Below are 20,213 nucleotides of genomic sequence, written 5' to 3'. Positions count from 1 at the left end.
ACAATCCCTAAAATGCACTGATCCCTAATTTTCCTCCACTGGAAATATGACAATATAATGTCATATAATAGGCCATATAATGGGAAATAATGATAATTTAGAAGCACAGGGAGTGCTGTAACACCTTACACCTCAGTGCATCAGGAATTCACACTTAAGGAAGATGTGCTCTATTGAAAAATGTAAAATAAATAATCTGCACAGCTCCAGCTCACAGAGCTCATCCTCATCACCAGTACTTGGGTGTGGCAGCAAGAAATGCAATGAGACTCTAAAATGTTCCCATGTTCCCCCAAATTTTCTGGGCAGCACTGCTTCTATCACACCATAGAAAGAGCTGTGGTGTGACACCCTTGAAAATTCTTAACAAAGAGCAAAAATCTTGTTTACACAAGAGAAAAGAAGACTTACTGCTCTAACTGGAAAATAAAAAGGTTTTACAAGTGGAGAGCCAAAAGGTTGGTTTGTTTAATCTAAGGAAAGCAAAGGCCATAGAGAGGGCAAAGCAAAATACACAAGATCAACACTGGAACAAAGCCCAACAGGAGGGTTGTGTTGCCACCCATGAGCTTCTCCAGGGGTTCAAATCCCATTCCCAAATCCTCCCAGGGCTCTGTTTAGGTCACAGAAAAGCAAAAACCTGCTGGGCTTTAAAATGAAGCAGCTGATGGTGGGATTTATGTGAGACCAGAGCTGGGATTTCTGTCACCTAAAGCAGAAATATGACACAAACCACACTTTTTTTATTTTTATTTTTTTTTTGCAGTTGTACTTTAAAAAAATCTCAGTGTATTTGGCAGAAAACAAACAAAAAAAAACACAGAGCAGCACGCCACAGTCCATAGCTTTTATAAAAGTGACAGGAATACAAAAGAAAACGAAATACCACAGATGTGTCACATACACAAGAATGATAAAATTGGTATTTCCTTTCCACAGATCTTTGGGGAATCTGCCCCAGGCAGCCACTTCGGTGTGGAAATGTAATTACAAGTGTAAATATAATTTTACAGGAATTCCACTGGTAACTTCCAGTTAGTCATTATTTTTAGCATAAAGACCCACTATATATCCATGCTCCAACCTCCCAGAAGGGTGGCAATTATGAAAATCCACTCATTTTAACTTAAGTTTTGTTTCCAAAAAGCCCATGTGAATGTTTTTGTAACTACATGTGCGCTTTTTTTGCCAAAAAAAATGACTGTTCTTCAGAATTTTGAAAAGGAAAGTTAACTTTTAACCTTTGCTCTACCACAAAAACAAATGTCGTTTAAAAAAAAAGAAACTTACAAGCAGCAGAAATAAAGATTTGCCTCAGTTTATGGTTAATATTCCTCCCTTCCATCTGTCACAGATGCCTCTGAGATTTCTTTATATAATGAGAAATTAGATATTTTACATGCAGGTCAGACTCATAACCCTGAGTTTCTAAAAGGCAGCCTTTTGTTGCACTCTTAGAAATAATATAAAATACCCCATCAATTTCTTTCCTCATGAAAATGAAATTAAAACAACAAAATGGTTTCTTATAGAAATACAGATATTCTGCTTCTTTTCTCACCACAATTTTCAGGTGTTTTTTTACCTCTAAGCAACTACAAGTATTGAATTCAACACTCCATTTACAAAGGGTATGTGTGTGAACACTTGCATGTCAGTTTTGTCAGTAAACCATTGGAATGTGATAATCCCATGTTACATTTTAGGAGGAAAACCACTACAAATCCTGGATTTGTAGTCAGCAGTTGGTGCTCACCACAGCTCATTGCCCATAGTTTGCTTCAACCAAACCTATAAAGTTGGTTTTTTGGGAGAGAAAGGTGGGAATTCTAATCCCTCTTGGAATGATGGAATATCCTGAGTTGGAGGGGACCCACAAGGATCAACTCCTGCCCTGCACAGACACCCCAAAATCCCATCTTGTGCTGTCCAAATGCTCCTGGAGCTCTGGCAGGTTTTGAGGGCCCAAAAATTCCTTAGGGCTTGAGATCCTTGAGGCCACCCCAGAGCAGAGCAGAGTGGGGAGATCCCTGCCTTGGACGTCTTCCATCTCTACACCACACAGGAACGACAGAGGATGCAGGAAATACAAAGCAACAACTGGGAATTTCCATGAGGCACCAATTCCATCCCTCTGCCAGCAGAATTCAGTGTGGGGCCACATTTTCACATTATTTGCATGGGGAGGGAGACAGGAATTGTTTTCCCACAAGACACCAAAGTTCCTTCACTAACACAAGCTTGGACATGATTTGCAGTCGAGGAAAGACAACAAAGTCCACATTTACATTCCAGGTCCTCTCTTTGGGGCATAAGATTCCCAAGGCTTTCTTGGATTCTTCCCAGATCCTTCCTGCTTCAAGTCCTGGGCAAGACTTGCCAGGAACTCAAAGGAACCAAAGGAAAAACCACATCCAGAAGGATTTCCTTGGAGCCTCGCTTGGTTGGCAGGATAATGAGCCACATTAATCATAGGGTTCCAAATCCTTGGGGATCAGAGGCTCAGTGTCCTCAGTGGGTCCCGGCAGGGGCTGTGGGGCTATGACCAGGCTGTGAAGGGTCTCCTGCTGGTGCTGCTTGGCCTTGTTGTAGAGCAGGACCCCCATGGTGACCAGGACAGTGCCCACGGCTGACAGGCTGGTGATCTTGTTCCCAAAGACGATGATGCTGAGCCAGATGGACAGGGCATGTTTGACAGTGCTGGCAACGCTGCAGACAACGGCATGGACATCAGGGACAGTGGGGACAGAAAGGACAGCGAGGACGGTGGGGACAGCTAGGACATGAGCAGCTCTGCCACATCCCACAGCCAGTCTTTAATGTCTGCCTTGCTCCTAAACACCACCTCAGATGCCACTTCAAACCCCCACCATCCTGGAATTTCACTTCTTCATCTCTTCCCAAAATACCTTTAATTTTCCTTTTTTTCTAGCCACCACTTCCAGCCCCAGCCATCCTATGATTTACCTAATTCATGTCTTTGCACAATACCTTTAGTTTTCCTTTTTTCAAATGCCACCTCAAATTCCACTTCCAGCCCCAACCATCCCGTGATTTTCCTCATTCACCTCTTTGCACACTACTTTTACTGCCTGGCTCTCAAGCAGAAATACTGAGCAGGTAAAAAAAGAATAGAAAATAATGTTCCTGCCAAAAGATGCAAAATAGTGTTCTTGACCAAAAAATTATAAAATGGTGTTTCTGACCAAAAAAAAAATTATAAAATACTGTTCCTAAAAGGAATATAAAATTGCGTTTCTGACAAAAGGGTATAAAATAGTGTTCCTGACCAAAAAAATAGAAAACAGCGTTTGTGACAAAAATGAAAAAATAGTGTTCCTGACACAAAATATTCTACAATAGTGGTCCTGACAAAAAAATAGATAAAAATAATGCTCCTGATAATTTTACCTGAAAGTCACAGGAGAAATTTTCCCCATCAAGGCATAGGCTGTGACACTCTGCAGGTGGAAGAGGACTCCATCTATCAGGAGGAGAATGACAATATCCTGGTTGTAGTTGAAGCTCCTCCCGCTTTTCCCAATCACAGGGACATCCTAAAAAAAAAAAAAAAAAAAAAAAGGAATATAAGAAAAATCCAAGTGATTTTTCACCCAACTGTTAGAAGCAGATAGAATTTTACATTTAAATTTTAGCCCAACAAAACCTAAAACATACAAGACATTTAGATCTTGTAATTTTTTCTCAAAAACAATTTGCTTTCAGAGAGTTAATATTTCTGTATACCACATGAATATCAACAAAAGTCAACAAATGTTCCATATTTTGTTTGCAAGTTTTTATCTGAAACCACAAATGCACTGAGATAAAATCATTATTTTAACTGAAAAATCCTGAGATAAACTCAGGCTTTTTGGATTAACTGACGTCTATATTAAATTATTTCTTTTACCATTTTCTCTTTTTTACTCACCCAATCTCTTGCAAACATTGGATGAATTATATTTCAGGCTGATTTTAAAACATTGGAAGGATAAAAGGTAAAATTTAAGATTAACCTTTTTTGTACATTCTGCTTACAATTAAAAAAAACCCCAAACCTAAATTCACTAAAAAACAAGCTTAAATTCATTAAAATAATGAATTCAAATTACCATGAAAAATATCCAAGCTGGAATAAGCATAATCACAGCAGCAGCACTTGTGTAGAACTGAAGCTCTGGGGCTCTACAAAGAAGAAAAAAAATTTATTTAAAACTTCCTTTTTAAAAGAAAAGAGAGATTTGCTGTCAGGGACTGAAGTAAAAGGCACCAAACACCAAAAGTAGTTTTTTATCTCATGGTAAAATACAAATATATTATTAAAGGTACTTTTTAACACAAGACTTTACTCTTGGTTTAAGTTTCAGAGTTAAAAAGTTGCTTTCTGCACCCAGTGTTAAGGATGGTTTCTGACTACAGAGTAAGGACTGATTGCTGTGAAAATAGTATTTTTAGGGGGTTTATTTATATTTATTATTTATATATATATAAGTTTATAGATATAATTTATATATTATCATTTACTTATTATTTATTTTTATTTATATATATTTATTTATATGTATAAAATATATTAAATAAGTATTTTATAAACAATTATGTAAGCCATACATAACTATAGAAAAAAAAATTATAGAAATAGTTATATTTTAAACTTTTTATTTCTGGGCGTTGTAGCTGATTATGAAACTTGAGTAGGGAGCTCAGGGGAGTTTGCTCGCCCCGATAAAATGATAGAGGTGATCAGATTTACACCTTCTGGTGCAACATAATGATAAATATTTAGTTTCTTTATGCAGCTTTATTATAATCAAGCCTGAAATGTTTTGAATACTTACGAAAATCTGTATTTATCTCCACTGAGTAGTTTTTTGGAAAAGACATTTTGCAAACTAGAGAAGAAAAATTAAAAAAAAATTAAAACCACCATTTAGCTGTGTTTTAGCTAGAACAATTCAGTCAGTCAATCAATCCTGATAAATATTTTCTACAAGTACAGAAAGGAGTTTGGTCTAATGAAGTTTTATTATTTAATCTCAATAATGCTGTTAGATATGAAAGTGAGTAATTTGTTAAAAATACATTTTCAATACCAACATTTCAATGCACTCTACAGAATTAACTATGTTAAACAATTTTCTTCCATCTCCTAATAAAATTAATTGATTTTTTCCACCACCAGAGCTCTCCTGGTGCCTCACCAGTCCATGATGTTGGTGGACAGAGCTGCAGAGAAGCCCAGGATGTTGAAGCTGATTTCAGTGGCAGTGCACAAAGCCAGCCCTCCCATCACAGGGATCAGAGAGAGATTCACCAGCAATCCTGCAGAAGAAAAGGGCCAATCTCAGTTTCATTGCTGCATTTTTAATGTATCCCACTCTAAATTTTGAAAGAATTTGAAATTCTGAACAGCAAGAAAACAGGACCACACTGAACTTCAGTTATTTAAAGCCACAATGATTCCTTGACAAAAAAATAACAATCCCCTCACACCAAACTCTTTTAATTCTACAAACTCAATGTGTTCAGACTGATTCTTCAGCTGCATTTATTATATTTCAGTGGTCATTCTTTGACCTTGAATAGAGAGTAATTAAATCTCATTTCAAGAGTCACCAGTGTATTCCCCCAAAATCATCCGGGACATGATGACAGTGAAAATAGGAGCAGAGCTTTTCACAGTTTCTGCAAATGAAACTGCCACATTCTTCAGGCTGACCAGGCCCAGGACCACTGTTGCAAATCTGCAGCAAAAGAAAATCACAAGAAATTAATAAAAAAAAAAAGGAATTAGTGCACTAGAAGAAACCTAAAAATAATGCTTCATGAGCTACTCTTAAACATGCAGCATAAAAATAATTGCACTGTGATTTCTCCTGCAACTCCAAGGCCAGATCTATTTCTTTCAGTTCTGGCTTAAACATTATTTAAAGCAAATAAAGGCACCCTTGGGCAATTGTGGAATGTCTTTGGCTGCAGAGTGGATTTCCAGAAAACAAATTTACTTTTTAGCACACTCCAAGGTTCAAGTGATCATTTTGTAAGCCAAAGTTTTCAACAGGCACAGTTAGAAAAGTGAAAATCTTCTGAGAAACAGTAATTCACTGAGGAAAATTTATCGGCAGTTATCTTTAGTATAAATTAGATATGCCACACAATTACCACAGTTTAAACCCTGAAATTAATTGAATTTATCTCTTATTTGATTTTCTTTATCAGTTTTGGATGGTAGAGGAAACAAAACCAGGCATTTTTGTTCCTTCCTCGACCACAAACTGATACTATCCTAGTGCGCAGCAAATATTTACTTTTCAAAAGATAAATTTTAATAGCCTGGAACACTTTTGAAGCAAAAGGCTGGTAAATATTAATGCACTAAACAAACATCAGCCTCAAAAGAGAGCAGGAAGAGAGTAAATGGAAAGAGAAGTGAACTCTGAAAAAATGAAAATGTAATGGGAAGGCAAAAAACTTGACATCTGGGAAAAGGAACAACAGCAAATAAAAATAAGATTATCCTGGGATATTTCTTGTGGGGGAAAAGATGAATACTCAAAACACCTTATCAAAGCAGAGAGACATAAAAACACAGATTTGGTTTGGAAAACCACAAATATTAGCAAAGATACTGCAGGATATCTTTCCCATTTACCTCATTAATCCCACAAAGAGCATGATCATGATGAAATTGGGGGGATAGGAGATGCGGGTTTTGTGCTGGTACAGACAGCATGGAACAAACATCTTGATGCAGCCAATGAAGGTGGTGGAAAGCATTTGAACAGCACCTAAAGGAGGATCAGAGAACAGAAATAAAGTCAGATCAGAAGCTGGAGCATAACAAATTGATTTTCATGAGAAAATTTCTGACACAAGAATCTATGCAGTATTTTTGGCAGTTTAGAAATGACTGTGTATATTTTATATATTCTCATAAAAGCCTTTTGCTTCTAAGCAAGGTAGCACAATAAAGCAAATGTTTAAAAACCTGGTTCACAGATAAACTGCCCTTTGTTTGCCCCTTAAGAAGAAAAAAAAAGAACTAAAATGGCCACTGGATAACAAAGATCACCAAAGACAACTCTTGGCACTGCACAGCTCTGGAGAGCACCAACAACTGACTTAAAATATGACTTTTTGTTAAACCCTCCAACACAGAAAACAAAAAAAATTACTGTTTTTTTTCCCCCCCTTCAAGCTCCTCTACAAGCAAAATTTAATCTTTCAGCAAGTGGAGGAAAGGACAGTGTCAGAAGCCAGTTTAAAGGCCAAAATCCCAAGTTCCCAGCCTCAAGATCCCTCCCCACATCTCCCAAACTAAGCATTTTTCACTTCAATTGAACCATTCTCTCCCTCACGTTTATATGAGATGATCTGGGATTATCAATCATAGAATCATATCTTGATTTAGAAGGGACCCACAGGGATCATCCAGCCCAACTCTTATCCCTGCACAGACACCCCAACAACCCCACTCTGGGCCTGGCAGCATTATCCAAATGCTTTGGGAGTTCTGGCAGCCTCTGGCGCTCCTGTTCCAGTAAAATAAATAAATCTCTCCCTGGAATTCAGGAAAAGCAGGGTACCGAGCATGCTGGGCTCTCCCTCCAGCAAGGACAGAATGTATTTGTTAAGGAACAGAGTGCAAAAGCTGAAGAAAAACCACAAAGTGAGGTAGATGAGAGCATGAGAATTCCAGATGCCCAGGTCGGATTCGATGACCGTGGTCTCTGTGATTGTGATTTTCAGGACATTCTCCTCTGGCAAACTGTCACTGCGAGCAATCACAAATTTCTCACTCCTGTTAGCAAAGAATGAACCCAGCTGGAACAGGGATTTTCCCTTTGGCTTCTCCTCCAGCTGGGGAGGACTTAGGGATGCCGGAGTCAGGGCACTTGTTGCAGCCGACATGGTGAGGTGAGGAAATGAGTATCTGTCCTTCACACAAAGCAACACTGATACAGCACTTGTTGAAACAAAAATGTCATGTGGTTAATGCTTCATCGCCCAGGGGCCTGGAAAATTGGTCCTCCAAAGAACATATTGCAGGAATATAAACTCCACATGCTTCTTCATGTGGGCTGCTCCATGTTTGCTGCCTAAAAGGGAAAAAAAGAGAAAGAAGAAACATGTGTGACGTTTTACATCTCTAATGCAGCAAAGATAGCACATTTCACCTGAACTTTATGAAAGATAAAGACACTTCTGTAATCCTTCAGACTGGATTTTGAACTCCTGATGTCTTCATGCCAAGATTAAGCAACAAGAACTTATCTTAGGGAGGTTTTTTATTCTAAAATAACACCCACCCACCCTCCAGACTTTGTGTTTTTATGCCCTTTTTCCTCTGGAGCACCTCAACACAATTCGAATTATAACTAACTCCTCTTCCAGACTTTGCAGTGTTTTTGACCTCACTCTGTCTTTAAACACTCCCCAGAAAAATCTTTCCAACCCAGCAAATCCAAGCAGGAACCTCTGCCCTTAGTACTAATTAACCTGTTATCAACCTGAGTCAGAGAGATCGATAATCAAAAGCTGTAACTCCCAGTAATCACAGAGCAACCCTGGTAAATGTATCCAGGTAAAAAAGGTAGGGAAACACATCCAAGAGCTTTCCAGAGTGGTCATCTGTTTAATTACATGGGCATAACGCAATCTTCCTCATTTTGCTATACCATGACAGTCAGTATTAGCACCTGCAATTCTTAAAGCCTTTCTAACAGACTTAGCAACAATAGGCATTAAATGATTTGCAAACAGAGCTCTTTTCTTTTACAAATTACACAAAATGTGGCAAGTTACAGTAGCAGAGACAACAACAAAACCACTCTGTGGTCTTTACTCCTCTCATAATCAATAGCAAGAGAAATCCAAGAGCTGTGACGAGAGCTACTGCACCTGCCTTGACTTTGTGAGCAGTTCATTCTGTTTTCTTTTTTTTTAAGATTTTATTTTTAATGCTTTTTAAACGTCCAGTGTGACATCTCAAATAAATCAGAAAGAGGCATTGAGGAGCTAAAGATCTCATGTCAGTATCCTACACAGCAGCTACTTCACAGTGAAATTTTCCATTCCTCACATTCTCTAGTTACCACAGCCATGCACTGAAGATTTCCATCCGCATGCCCTTATCTCTTCACATTTTTTCAGGAATTCATGCCAACAGCACATTGAAATATGGGACCCTATGACACAATCACATTAAACCATGAACTTGTGGTAACCCAGTTTAATACAAGACCTTGAAAAAAAGATATACATTCTCCAAGAGAATTTGTTAGGAAAAATGGATTCTTTACTCCTCCTTTTCCAGGTCATTAAAAAAATACCCCTCTACATTCAAAAGAGTTAATTATCACAGCTTTAAAATATCTTTTCTGTTTATAGAACTTAATTAAAACCAAAGCCAATTAAGCACAACCAAAGCCCCACCCTCTGAGATATCAGATTTGATATCACTGATTCCACACACAGCAGGAAGCAGAACAGCAAATAAGAATAAAACTACTCCCCTAAATTACTGACCTGCTGGCTTAAATCAACTGGAAAGTCTAAATGGGCTGAAAGAGTTCTCCATCTGGAACTAATTCAGTCTTCCTCCCTCAAGGCCAACCAGCAGCTGATGTTTACCAACAGATGAAAACATGGCAGTGGTTGGCAATTGTTTCTCTTGGATTACACACAAAGACTCAATCTTCCAACTCAAAAGAACCAGCAGCTGAGTGCCTCTTAGATTCCTTGTACCTTCTCCAACCCTTAACTACACTCCCAGTAACAATATATTAGGGTGAAAAAAATATCCACAAAGACCTTTAGAAAGTCGACTTTCCACAAATAGAAACAAAAGTTCAAATATATTGTAAGAGTTTGATAAGCTAAGGTTGATCTGACAGTGAAAAAACAAAGGGTTGTGTCCATGACCCTTCATCTGTTATGCAAAAGGTCACTCAAACATTGCTCCCAACGCAGCAAATGCACAAAATTCAGCACCCTGAGCAAGCGTCACTCATTAACACTGCTTCGCTAATGGCAACGAGAGCATCTAAGATGTTACAAACACCATAAATACAACAGCAGAAGACGCAGAAAGGCTGAAACAACTTAGCACTTCGTGGCACTCCAGCTGTGCTTCTGCTTCACCCACTCCCAGAGCCTTCCCTCCGCATTCCCAACCGGCTCCCCACAGCCCATTCCCATTCCCGCCCGTGTCCCGGTGCCCGCAGCTCCCGGAGCATCGCCGCACCTGAGCGGGGTTAGGAGCCCTCCCCGGGAGCACCGCGACCCTTCCGACCCAGCTTGCGGGCCCAGGGGCTTTTCAGCCCCGGCTTTCCCATGCGCGGGCCCGGCCCGGGATTGTCCTCCGCGGCAGCGCTCGCCGCTCCCAACCCTCCCTTCTTCCCCTCCTCCATCCCTGGAGCCCTCAGCGCATCCCGGCTGCCACCTGCATTCGCTGCTGCCGCACGGCTCCAGTACCACCAGGCTGCGGTAGCACCGGGCTCCGGTACCACCGGGCAGCGGCTGCCCATCCCCTGCCGTGGCCGGAGCTGAAGTGGCGGGTCCAGCCGCGCACCACCCGGCCGAGCCCCGGGAGGTGGCCGGGCACACCGGAGCCAAGCGCCGGGCTCGCCCCTTTGTCACCGCGGCGGCGGGGAGGCCATTTTACCAAAAACCACGAGGAAACCACGCAAAGCAGAAGAGGATTACAGGGCACGCACATCCGGGTAGAACCGCGCAGAGCGCTTCGCTGCGGGCCGCCCCTCCATCCAGCTGGGTGGGATGCCCAGCGCCGAGGGGACTCCCAGGACGGAGGGGCGGGAGCGCGACGGCCCCGCCGCCCGGGAGGATCGCAAGCGGCGCTCCCCAGCCGTGCCGGGGAAGTGACGCTAAGCGGGCCGGCCCCCGGAAGCGCCGCCGGGACCCCTCTGCAGCTATGTAGGACCTGCCGCCAGGACGGGACGCGACGTGCGGCCGGCGCCATGGACGGCAGGTACGGCCGGGCCAGGCCACACCACACCATGGGCGGCACGGGGGCGCCTCCCTGCGCTTTCCCCGCGCCTCGCCTGGAGGCGCCTGTGCTGGGAGTGGGGGTTCGCGGGCGGTTCTCCTCCGCTGTGGGGATGGTACGGACCCCCTGACGGCCCCGCTCTCTCTCCCACAGCGGCGCCGCGGCTCCGGCGGGGCCTAGCCTACCCAATCTCACCCCGCGGCACCGGCAGCTCATCCCCACGCCCTGCGGCCCCGTGAGTACATCTCTGCTGCTGCAGTAGCTTGCCGGTGTCTTCCGCTTTTCTCTGCCCGGGGGGTGGATGTAAAAACACGGCTCGAATCCGCGTCCGAATCAGCGTCCGAAGTCAGGTGGATCAGGGAGTCAGGTGTCCGCGCTCCGAGGCTTATCACAGCTCTGCTGACAGCGTCGTGGAGTGTCCTGAGCTGGAGAGGACCCTCAGGGTCATTGATCTAGCTCCTGGCCCTGCACAGACACCCGAAAATCCTACCCTGGGCATCCCTGACAGCTCCTGGAGCTCTTGGGGCTGTGCCCATTCCCTGGGGAGCCTGGGCAGTGCCCAGCACCCTCTAGGAAAAGAACCTTTCCCATAATCCAACCTAAACCTCCCCTGGCACAGCTCCAGCTCTTCTCAGGGTCCTGTCCCAGAGGACAGGAGCTGTCCCTCAGGAGGAGCTGCAGACCCTGAGGTCCCCCTCAGTCTTCTCCAGCTGAACAAAGCAAGTGTTAAATTCCTGTGAGGATGTTGCTCCACCTAAAGTATTTCAATATAAGAAAATAGGACTTAGCCTTACTGAGAACGCTGGCCCTGTCTTTACAGTTTTCTCGAATTAAAAGAGTGGGGAAATGTTATTTCCATGCTCTGACATGTATATGTGGGCATTGGCAATCTTTGTGTTATGGATTATAATACCATGGCCTTGTGAGGCACAAGGGCTGTGGGTATAAACTGGGACAATCTAGGCTGAGATTAATTATGAAATAAAGTTAGACTTCTCCCTTCCTCAGCAGTTTGGGAGATTCATTCCAGTTGTGGAGTTTATCTTCCCAAAGGAAACCCTGCACTGCCTCATTTATCCCACTCGCCCCAATGTGATTTTTAGGAACAGCAATGAATTTATTCTGCAGGATGTGTTAAAGAATTTTCTCCCTTTACAGATAAAACCATGTTCAGAGCTCTCATTCCCTGTGAAGATCTACTTCTGTGTCACTATTTTGTCCCTACTGAGTGTCATAGGGCTGACCATAGAGACATTGGTGCGCCAGACTGAGGAGGATTTCACCATTTCCTTTATTCAGTTGGTTGGAGTTGGTAAGAAATCCAGTTTGAATAGAGTAAATAATGAAAACGATGATAATAATAATAATAATGATGTGATTAAGGAGCAACTGAAGTCTATTATATAAGAGATACTGGATTTTCAGCTATGCCAGAAAAACTCACCACTTCCTATTTTAGTGTCTGAGCCATAATATGCTGGGAATTCAGGTGTCCACACTCCAAGCTTCCCTCCTTGGGTATTTCCAATCAGAGCTTCAGCAGAAACGTCTTAGGTCCATTTGTATTAAACAGAAGTTAACGTGAAAACACGAGGATTTCAGGAAATTTCATGTGCATATGCCAGCTCTGCAAAAAGCCTGATGACCAAAAAAGAGCTTATTTTCAAATTTGTACAGATCTCTGTGGATTTAACAGCTGAATTTGCAAAAAAAGGAAATACCATCTTAAGCCTTTCAGGTCTTCCTGAAGTCATGTCCAGAAAAATCACATGATTTGCTTTGTAATTGGCCAATAATTTTTTTCATTTTCTCAGTCCCTGTTAAGGGCAGTGAAACAGGAAGTTCATTTACTAAAGGTTTGTTTAAGGAGACTGAAGTTATTATTTAATTTGAAAATTTGTACAATGCTTGTCCCCATGTCCCAACAAATTTGGATGAGTTGATGTGTAGAATTAAGGAAGCAGTGCTTTGCAAAGAGAGATTTGTTGTTATTTTGGCTGTGGTAAGAATTTGCAGCAGCATCCTGTGAAAGAACAAAGGCTTTGCTTTATTTTTTACCATTTTTTTTTACCACAGTGACAGCTGACTGGGGGCTTGATGTATTTTATAAAAATAAAACTCAAACCAGTTCTCACCCAGTTATTTTTTGGATTATAGTTTGCAGGGTGGGGTGTTTCAAAATTTCCACACTTAAATAAACATGTTCAGTTCCACACACAAACCCTGTGCAGTGGCCAGACCACACATGCAGCACTGTGGAGGGTGTGTGTGAGTAATAAACTGCTTTTTAGTCACCTGAATTACTCTGGGAAGATGATTTGATTTCAGTTCTTTATCAAAAATGGTGCTGTTTTATTAAATCAAATAAACAACTGGACATAATGTTCAGTGTGGTATTCATAGAATGACCCAGCCCAGCTGCTAGTTTGGATAATACACTTCCATTTTCACAGTGTTACTTCACAAGTAATTAGTGTAACTAATTATTGAATTTATTGTATGCTAAACACAGTGGGGAATGTTTTAATTAGACGATTCAAGCTCCTTGGTAAGAACAAAGACCGAGGAGCCTCAGGGACACTTTGATCCTTCCACTTTGGCTCCAAAATAGGGAATTTTGCCCCTGTTTGAGCTGGCACTGACATTCCCTCTCCTCCCCAGTGTTCTGTGTGTATTATGTGAGCAGGGGCATCCTGCAGGAGAACCGCCAGGAGCTCGTTGTGTTTGTGCTCTCCATCCTGCTTGTGATGCTCCGCTCCATCATCAACTTCACTGTGCTCCCTGATGAGCAGAAGCCAAAACTCCTGGTCAGTCTCCTGCTTTTAACCAGCTTTTCCTTCCCCCCACAGCTTGGGTTTGAAAATCTGTCATCAGGAAGGCATGATGTCTGTGGTAACAGACATTTATATAAAAATAAATTATTATATATATTAATACATATTACTATATAATAGTATTGTGTTATATATAAAATATGCTATTATATATACTATATGTAGTGTTATATATATAATATTATTTTTATTTATTTCTTATATATTCATTATTTAGTTCTTATTTATCTTTTACATTTATTATATATAATATATATTTTATATATAGTATATCATTATATGTATAGTATATATTATATAATATGTAATTGTATATAATAATTATATGCATGGTATAATCATCTATATTATATATTATGTATATAAATTGTTATAAATATATTATTGTTACTGATAACAGAGAGTCAGGCTGAATTGTCCCTATTGAACAACAAAATGTGCACACCCACAACTGCAAATCTTCTCTGAGCTGTTCTCTGAGTTTCCTTATGGCAGCACCCAAAAATAATAGAAATACCAAAGAATTACACAAAATGACTGTAAAATGTACCCTTCGCCTACCCTGCTTCAGATTTCTCTCTGTGAAATGTCTGGCCTGAAGTCACATAAATCTAACCTAGGCTAGAACTGGAATCCCCAGTCTGTGAGCACAGCCATTAGCCAGTGCTCATAAATGTGTTTTTATGAGATTTATGGGAACCTGCAAGGAAACAAAAAGATACAATAATGCCACTCCAAGTTTGCATTTTATAGCAGTAAAAAATTAAAGGATTGTATTCTAGGCCTTACTGAGGTCTGTAGTTAAATTCCCACTTGTGCTTCCAGGAAATGCTTTCTTTTTATCACATACTTCTCAACAAGGTGCTTCCCTGCTGTGAAGTCATCCAAAAATTGTTCTTCAGCAGGAGAGGTGGCAGCCAAGCAAGGGAGAGGGAGAAAAAGCAGCTTTGCCAATTCAGTTTATTTATCAATTAGACATTCAGTTAAACAACTTTATCTGTAGCAAACTGGGTTGGTAGGGTCAATAAAGAACAGACATCAAAAAATGCAGGTTACTTTTAAGATGCACAGCCAAGTCATCAGTTTAAATATTAAACAAGAACTTCAAAGTAAAGTCTGGTATAAATGTGAAAAGTACTATTAGGGGTTTTTTTACTACTCTAATGGTAACTTGGATTACAGTAACTCTGCTTCCTGAGCCACAATAATTTCTAGTAATAAATATTTTCATATCAGTGTAATCCTGAAGGATGTTTTGCTACTTGAGCATCCTTAAAGCAGGACAAACGGAGTGTTAATTCCAGCAAAGTGGGCACAAACAGACACAAACCTGTGTTTCTTGTAATTCTGCAAGTCCAGCATTGAGAATAATCCCCTGTCCCCAGTGGGAAAGGTTGATTTGTTCCAACAGGAAGCTCAGAACCAGTCTCTGTGAAGATTTTCTTACTCCTGTCTGTATTTCCAGCTGGATTCCAGTGCCAGCCTGTTGTAGCCATTCCTATCCTGTTTCTCTTCCCTCAGGCCCGTTTTGTGCTGATCCTTCTGGTGGGCTCCTTTGATGTGATCTGTGCCCTCATCCTCATCCAGAGCCAGTCCATGATGGCATTCCGAGTGGGGGGTGCCCTGGAGAGCCTCCAGTCCCAGTACTTCATGCTCAACCTCTGCTTTTCCATGCTCACTTTTGATCTGCAGGCACAGGTACAGAGCTCTGGCCCCCAGATTCCCTTTTTCCCTTTTATTGATAAGATCTTGGACTGGCTGAGTTGAATTATTCCATTCCAAGAGTAATCCTCTCTCTTACCTTTGTTATATTAACTTAATAATGGTTGTAGCTCCATGTGTTTGCCTTAGCTTAGTTAAAGTCCATAAAAATGAATCAAAATATATTTTATCATTGTCCTGCACAAAAGGAGAACAGAAGCTTCTTTTTGGGAAGTTTATCCCTAAAAACAATTGCATCCAGGAGCTGCAACCCACCCATGGCTTCCTGAGCAAGGTTATTCCTGCCCATCTCAGCCTACAGTCTCCTGATTTCCAGATGCCTCCTGCATTGAGGAAATGATTCTGGGGTGGGAGAGGGGAACTTGACCAGCAGGGCAGTAAGAAAGAAAATTAAGTTACAGATAGGGGACACAGATAGGAAAAGTGAGCCCAAGATCTGTTACTTCTGTTAAGCACCTCTCATCCTTATTTACTGCTGCATTACTTTGCTTTATCTGCTCTCCCTGTTCTTTCTGGTTGCTGTTATTCAGGGAAGTACTTCTGTCCTTGTCTGAGGAATAATTTCAGCTTTTAGACCTGTGCCTAACTTGCTGTTGCAGGGAGTTTGTGGCAGATATTTTTTGGTGGGGCTGCAGGGTCTCCAAGAATGATTTCATCAAATGTTTGCCTCCCCCAGCTGTGCCTGTGCATCCTCTTGATCAGCCTGCATGAGATCACCCTGCTGCACAACATCATCTCAGCCACGGGCATCGTCTGGGCCTGCCTGAAGGTCACCATGGGCATCATTGCAGTGAGTGTGCAGCTGCAGAGAACATCAGGGTCACACAGCCCCTGGCACTGCCCATCCTCACCCTGAGGGATTCCCACAGGCTCAGGGAAGGGAGCCAGGATGGAGAAAAGCAGAGCACAATATTGAAGCGAGGTTTTGTCTAAATCTGGGTCTAAACTGAGCGCACAGAGTGAAACAAAGTCACATTATCATTGTACCATTCTGAGGGACATTGTTTTAGTCTCAGTCCTTGATCACTTTAATGAAATCTGGAGGATCACACTGACTTCAGCAGTTCTGCCTCTCTGCCAAGGCTGAGTGACACCGGGAGCAGTCCCCCAAATCATTACAGTGTTACAGACAAAGTGAGTGAGGCCTTAAATCCTTAGGAAACCACACCAAAAAGATGAGGGGTCCTTTATTGGGACATCTCTTTCACAGCTCAGAAACAGTTTCTAGGTTAACCTAAAGATTTGTGAACTTGAAACGTCATTTTCATGTCAGACTGAACGTCCTCTGAAATCTTGACCCTCTGTTCCAAGAATGATTGCAGAATCAGGGCCAGAGTACATCAGATAAGTGAGTTTTTTATTACCAGGAAGGAGTTTAGGGGTTTTTGGGGGTGGATGTTGTTTTATGCTCCTGGAGTGTTTGCTTTAGTCATCCACACAAATTCCTGACAGCTGAAATTCAGCTCCCTATGTGTTTTGCTGAAATTGTGCTTTTAAAACACATCACATTTGGGTTTGGGGGGAATCTGGTACTGATCAGATGCATAAAATCCAATCCTAACATTGGCACAGTTACTGCTGTCACCCCCAGTGACTCAGCTGCTTTTCCTTCCTTTGCTCAGACTTGCCCTTCCAGCACAGGGCTGCTGTAGTCTCTTTTCTTCTTTCCCAAGTCCCATTGTGAATTGTGAAATTAAATTCTCCTGACACTTCAATACTCTTGCTTCTCCCACACTTCGCTCCTCAGTGACTGTACTTCTCTGTAGTAAAAAGAAAGGTGGAGAAAAAGTCACAGGGAGCTTTCAGTCTCTTACCTATGAAAACATTCAGCTTCTAGAGAAAATCTTGAGTGTGCCCAGAGAGAAAGGTCATCATCACTCCTGGCCCAGCTCTCGGGAAAACAAGCTGAATTTCCTGCTAAAAAACACTAGTGGAGAAGGGAAGTGGAGAGCAAAGCTAAAATTGAGAACTCAGCTATTTTTAATATTTTCAATGTTATGAAAAACATGCAGCTTTCATAGAGTATATAGCAATGACTTAAAAAGCTGTATCTCATTTTTCAGATTTTAAAAGAGCTGAAACCTTTGGTGTGGGTATTTCTGATTCAGAATGTGCCTGAGGTGGTTTATCTCATCTACCTGCTCTACACGGTAAGGGGAGCAAGGCTGGGGGTTTCGCCCTCCTCCTCATGCCCCAAAGGTGCTGCCTCACCCCTTCCCTGCAGCTCCTGCTGGATTTAAAGAGAGCAGAGCACATCTTGCCTCTCCAGGGTCAACTTTTCAGGACAGGAACCAAGTCAAGTTGCTCTTGAACTGAACAGAGGGAGAGGCTCTGGAAGTCCCTGCAAAGAATGATGAGGGAAAGATGAAACAAAATCTTCAAGATAAACAACTCCTCAAAAATGTCTCCCCTGCTTCACAACCCTCAAGTGGTGACAGAGCATTTGACCAGGGCTCAGTTGTTGTATTTTAAAGAATTTCCTAGGCAGCATCCACAGCTGTGGATCCTGTTGTAGCCAAAACAAGGCAGTGCAAACCCAAAAAACCTCCAGTTTGGGGCATTTTTTTGGCTCTGTAACACTGCTAAAACGTTTATCAGTGGGAACCTCCCACAAGATGTGTGAACAGAGGTGAGGAGAGAAGAGGGCAAGGGGAAGCCAGGCTATTCATCCTGGGCAGGGCGGGAATGATGAGAGTGGCCAGTGCTTCTTATCCTTCACACCCAGGGGCTGCAGCCACCCACAATCTCAGGGATCCATTTATCCAATGGAGCTTCCCATTATTCCAGGCCTGCTTGAGCTGCTCAGAGCACAGCAGGACTCCACACTGTCCATACAGCATAAAAATCAGAAAACTGAGATGGTTTCAAAGTGACCAGTTGGGTTTTTCTTTTCCCCCAATTACCACCTGGTAAGAAATTCAGTGCCTGGTTGCATGTTGTAGCTTATGCTTCAAGGCTTTGTTGCAGGAGGTGGTGATGGTTTCATGTCTCCCTTTCCTGCAGGTGATAAGGGAGTGGGGCAAAGGCAATTCTTACACCTTGGAAGCTGCTTTCATCACTGGTTCCTGCATTTCTGTCGCCATAAAATCTGTTCTGTTCTGGGCTCTGGTTCATGTCTACCGCAGCTTTGGGCAGGGACTGAGGGAGAGAAGTAAGTACCCCAAAAATTCACTGGGGAAGGTGGAGCCTATTCAGTCACAGGGAAAATAGCCAGGAAAATCCTTAGAGATAATCACAGGAGAAGGCAGATCCCAAATCAAGCAGTTCTGCAGCCTCAGAATTACCAGGTTGACAAAGCTTAGAAGTTGGGTGGAACAGGTGTGGCTTTTCCCTGAAGAAAGCTACTGCCAACCTGAGAAAGAAATGCTGCTGTCCAAAAAATCACACCTGTGTGAGCAGATCTCAGTCTACTTGCAATATTTCATGCTGTATAATACAGAAACAGTAAAGGGATGTGGGAGCACTGACGTGACACAGTCTAAAGCTCCTGTTCCCTGAGAGTCACTGAGCCCCTGCAGCGCTGCTGACTGAGCTCCCTCTCTTCCCACAGTGTTTTCTTCCTATGGAAGGATTGACTCCTGAGCCCTCCCCATGCTCCCCCCTGCAGCTCTCAGAGTGAAGCCACCCTAGGAACTCCTGACCAAGAACCTGCAGCCAGGGTGGCAATAAAGGATCACTTTCCCAGAATGGAGAAGGTTCAGGAAGATGTCACATGTTCCTTGGAGTAGTGCAGGTGGTACAGAGCTTAAAAAGCAAAATACACTGATCTTGCTGACAGGACCAAGCAGCTTTCACTCACTCCTTTTCCTGCTCTGCTGCTTTGAAAGCACAGGGGGTTCACATCTGCATGTGAGTGGGAAATGGTGCTCCTGCCAATGCTTTTTCCCTGGATAGACACAAACATCATGAAGGATATTTGCACACCCTTCCTCTGTACCCAAGTGTAGAAGGGGATTGTGATGCCATCAGTTTCCAGCTTGGATCTACTGCTGAGCAGGTCCAGCCCTAATGGTTTGGTGACAGTGGTGTCCCCTGTTTAGGGCTCTTTTTCCTCTTCTGGCTTTAGAACATTTCAGTTTTGTTTTGCTTTTTAACCCCAGCTACCCATAAAAACTACTCCCTGTAACCTCACCCCTCCCTCAGTGTAACCAAGGTGCCATTTCATACCAGGGGGACTGTTCAAATTATGCCTTTAATATTGTAATTTAAAAGTTTGGTATCTTATTGACTGAAACCTTTAACTACTGGCTATTTTTTAATAAAGTACAAGCACAGTTTGTGTATGGGTAATTATTTCACAAGGACCAGCACCAATTCAGTGGGAAATCCCTTACAAAACTAAATAAGGAAGAGGTTGGGACTGGAATTCATGCATACTGTAGACATTGCCATTACACTTTGCTTCAGACACAGCTTTATTTGCAGGCAGCTGGACATTGCAAAAAACAAAATTAAAAATTTATTGCAGCTTATTAGGGGGATTGACAAGGATTCTGTCAAAAGTGCTGTAGTTTTTTTTTTCTCATCCTAGCCATCTAAATCAGAACTTCTGTAACAAATAGGTATTTTTCTCATCTTGATCTCCTAAACCTGAATCAAATCTACTTTATCTGTAGCCCAAGGGAGGCAGGAAAAGGTTAATGGTG

The 20,213-nt window shown here is 42.2% G+C and overlaps 2 protein-coding genes across 9 annotated transcripts; one reads left to right on the top strand and one right to left on the bottom strand.

The window, feature by feature from the left end:
* Positions 1–832: 832 nt before the first annotated feature.
* On the bottom strand, positions 833–10,813 carry LOC107213650 (solute carrier family 35 member E2A-like). Of its 8 annotated transcripts, none has more exons than XM_033519300.1 (10): positions 10,722–10,766; positions 9,086–9,191; positions 7,590–8,102; positions 6,656–6,791; positions 5,620–5,747; positions 5,205–5,325; positions 4,842–4,895; positions 4,116–4,188; positions 3,412–3,557; positions 833–2,709 (listed from the first exon to the last, which is right to left on the bottom strand). In XM_033519300.1, the coding sequence occupies exons 3-10, from the start codon at positions 7,912–7,914 to the stop codon at positions 2,466–2,468; spliced, it is 1,227 nt and encodes a 408-aa protein (XP_033375191.1). In that variant the 5' UTR covers positions 7,915–8,102; positions 9,086–9,191; positions 10,722–10,766; the 3' UTR covers positions 833–2,465. The 8 variants fall into 8 exon arrangements, with proteins under 8 accessions (XP_033375191.1, XP_015503797.1, XP_015503796.1 ...); XM_015648311.3 differs by lacking the exon at positions 10,722–10,766 and adding an exon at positions 9,532–10,140; XM_015648310.3 differs by lacking the exon at positions 9,086–9,191 and having other exon boundaries at positions 10,722–10,813.
* Positions 10,258–19,846, top strand: LOC107213651. The gene is made up of 9 exons (XM_015648321.3): positions 10,258–10,993; positions 11,165–11,246; positions 12,170–12,323; positions 13,673–13,818; positions 15,367–15,543; positions 16,244–16,357; positions 17,631–17,717; positions 18,571–18,718; positions 19,118–19,846. The coding sequence occupies exons 1-9, from the start codon at positions 10,983–10,985 to the stop codon at positions 19,147–19,149; spliced, it is 951 nt and encodes a 316-aa protein (XP_015503807.1). The 5' UTR covers positions 10,258–10,982; the 3' UTR covers positions 19,150–19,846.
* The last annotated feature ends 367 nt before the right edge of the window (positions 19,847–20,213 follow it).

Source organism: Parus major, chromosome 21 (genome assembly GCF_001522545.3).
Source record: "Parus major isolate Abel chromosome 21, Parus_major1.1, whole genome shotgun sequence".
Taxonomy (NCBI): Eukaryota; Metazoa; Chordata; class Aves; order Passeriformes; family Paridae; genus Parus; species Parus major.
This window is presented reverse-complemented; position numbering and strand designations above follow the sequence as displayed.

Excerpts from the sequence above, each read along its gene's own strand:
- LOC107213650 (XM_015648310.3), bottom strand. The coding sequence starts at position 7,914 with ATGTCGGCTGCAACAAGTGCCCTGACTCCGGCATCCCTAAGTCCTCCC. Across the intron at positions 4,189-4,841 it reads GGAGATAAATACAGATTTTC|AGCCCCAGAGCTTCAGTTCT; the intron begins GTAAGTATTCAA and ends TCTTCTTTGTAG. Across the intron at positions 2,710-3,411 it reads ATTTCTCCTGTGACTTTCAG|CGTTGCCAGCACTGTCAAAC; the intron begins GTAAAATTATCA and ends CGTTGTCTGCAG.
- LOC107213651 (XM_015648321.3), top strand. Across the intron at positions 12,324-13,672 it reads TATTCAGTTGGTTGGAGTTG|TGTTCTGTGTGTATTATGTG; the intron begins GTAAGAAATCCA and ends TCTCCTCCCCAG. Across the intron at positions 16,358-17,630 it reads TCACCATGGGCATCATTGCA|ATTTTAAAAGAGCTGAAACC; the intron begins GTGAGTGTGCAG and ends CTCATTTTTCAG.